Source organism: Primulina huaijiensis, unplaced genomic scaffold (genome assembly GCF_012295235.1).
Source record: "Primulina huaijiensis isolate GDHJ02 unplaced genomic scaffold, ASM1229523v2 scaffold18567, whole genome shotgun sequence".
NCBI lineage: Eukaryota > Viridiplantae > Streptophyta > Magnoliopsida > Lamiales > Gesneriaceae > Primulina > Primulina huaijiensis.
Genome location: NW_027346417.1, coordinates 1 through 2,582, shown reverse-complemented (window position 1 = coordinate 2,582; position 2,582 = coordinate 1). Strand labels below are relative to the sequence as shown.

Genomic DNA, 2,582 nt, shown 5'->3' with positions numbered 1-2,582 from the left:
GTCCAAACTATTTGACTTCACCGATTCCATTCCATGGATTTTCTGGCACATCATCTGCTAATGATCCATATGGTTTAAACAGATAACACAATACGGAGACAGAACATAATACGGATATGGAAGGAGAACAGTTGAACTTGCGAAGAAGTCTACGAGTGCGTATACCACGTGGTTGTGGCAGTAGCCATTTCTATTACTACTAGTATTAGTATATCCTCTATATATGCATGTCGATTTCATATTCTCGTCAATTGTAGTTTGTTGTTTTATTTTGGTATTTGTATTTTGGATGTGTTATGATATTTTTATTTGAAAATAATATGATATGTAATGTCATTTGTATAATATATATTATATAATAAAAAAATCATATATTTGAATATATTATTATAATACTATGTATTTTGGATGTGTTATGATATTGAAGTATACTTATATAAATCATATAACATGATATAAATTTATTGACAGAATAAAATATCAATAGTCAAAGTAAAAAATCAAACATCAATTACAGCCAAAACAACAACTACAATTATTTAAAAACTGTTGATATTACACATTCGTAATACACGTAACCACACTTCACTTGCAACACAAATCTTAATATTATTATGATAAACAACACATGAAACTCCATTGTTATGATGTACCACCACGTGCATAAGCATGTCTCTCTCTTGTTGTTGGTCGATCCATCTCATTATGTATCCTTGATGTTTTATGTCTACCAGATCTTTTTTTTTTCACGTCGACATTGGTTATGGTTTAATTCAAATTCAGCGTCATCCCCAATATCCTTCATCTGGTATTGGGATAAATCTTCCTTCATATGTTTTAACATATCGGTGCATACTAAACCACGGCTGCATTAATTCCATCGGGTCCAAACCGTACCACTTTGCTGTACATATGGCATGAGAGCAAGGTATTCCGAAAATTGTCCATTTTCCGCAAGAGCAATCACGAGTACTCAAGTTCACAACTTGTACATGTTCATTATGTCCTAGTCGTCCTCGTGTTACTACGGATGCAGATTTGTCACTGATTTCGTATCTGCTAACACTGTGATTGCTTGATTTGATTGACCATTTCTCGTATTTGTGGAATGCAAAATCAGGCCACGGTTGGTTGTTTGCCACCATATAGGTAATTCTTTCCTTACGATCGAAGAAATATTTTACACAACGTCCAATTGTTAACTGCACAATTGCTGAAATAGGAAGACGTCTTGCACCCTTCAACACACCATTCAAACACTCGGACATATTTTTTGTCATCACACCACGACGCCATCCACCATCATGGGCCATCGTCCACTTCTCACGTGAAATCCCACACAAATATCGATACGCATTCGGGTTAAGGTTTTTAATTGCATCCATTGTGGCATCAAACTTACGTATATGATGTTGAGTGCCCGCTCGCCAACAAAGATCTTTCAAATGAACATTCTTAAACTGATTGTTGAAGTTTGAGCATACATGGCGCAAACAAAAACGAGGTACTCNTTGTTTGCATCCAATCCCACTGCTATCAACATTTTGTGCTTGTACTTGGTATATAAGTGGGTTCCGTCAATGCTAATAACCGTACGACAATGTTCAAACCCATCTATGCACGGTCTGAATGCCCAAAACACATAGTTCAAAATCTTCACTGTTGGGTTATACGTATCAATATGGTTCCACTCAACGATAGAGCCTGGATTGTGCTTCATGAGGGCGCCCATATATCTCGGTAGTCGTCGAACAAAACTTTCCCATGTTCCATAAACATTCTCAACAGATCGCCTCAAGCTATGCCATGCCTTGTGATACGAAATATTGTACCCAAATTTGTCCTTAATCAGTTGCATTACATATTTGATTTCGTATAAAGGGTCACAACGAACTATACCCACAAGAGTGTTTGCCACCATGTTCATATCCATGTTATGATGGTCAAGGCCGACATGACTAGAGATATACGTATGTGACCCTCCATACTTAGTGATTTTCCAATAGCCCGACTTCACCTTGAGCGATGCTCGAAGACCCCAATGACATGGCATAGTTGAAGACTTATTTTTGCAGCAAACTTTCCAGAACATCGGTGAGCTTTGGACGACACGGTACTCACGTCGTGCGACCCTAACAAAGTAGTCCTTGACACTGGCAATCAGTTCTTTTTTGTCCTTGAATATTATGTTGATGCACAAATCGCCTCTTTCAGGGTTGTAATAGGTCGTGCGACTTGCATATGGGAGATCTGTAGAATCTGGAATTTGCTCATCGTACACTTGGCTGAAAAATGGTGGATCTTCACAGATTATCGACCTATCCGCTTGAATATTGTAAGGCACCGTACCTTGCCTCCATGCTTGAGATGATGTACCCTCATTTGGAACCTGTGAATAACCGACATCACGTTCAAATGCATTATTATCATCATTTTCATCAACATTACCGTCTTCAGAATCGTTGGAAGGTGAATCTTCATCACTATCCTCATCGTGGTAACTATCCATAAAGAAATCACGTCTCGTTTGTTCATCGTATGATGTGAACGGAGTAATTTCATACGGATTACACCTTCTTCTT

General features: G+C 37.9%; 1 protein-coding gene across 1 annotated transcript; it reads right to left on the bottom strand.

Annotated features, from left to right (window-relative positions):
- Window positions 1-785: 785 nt before the first annotated feature.
- Window positions 786-1,385, bottom strand: LOC140965981 (uncharacterized). Its single transcript, XM_073426268.1, has one exon. It carries the CDS (start codon window positions 1,383-1,385, stop codon window positions 786-788), a length of 600 nt encoding a protein of 199 aa, XP_073282369.1.
- Between the last annotated feature and the right edge of the window lie 1,197 nt (window positions 1,386-2,582).

Excerpts from the sequence above, each read along its gene's own strand:
- LOC140965981 (XM_073426268.1), bottom strand. The coding sequence starts at position 1,385 with ATGGATGCAATTAAAAACCTTAACCCGAATGCGTATCGATATTTGTGT.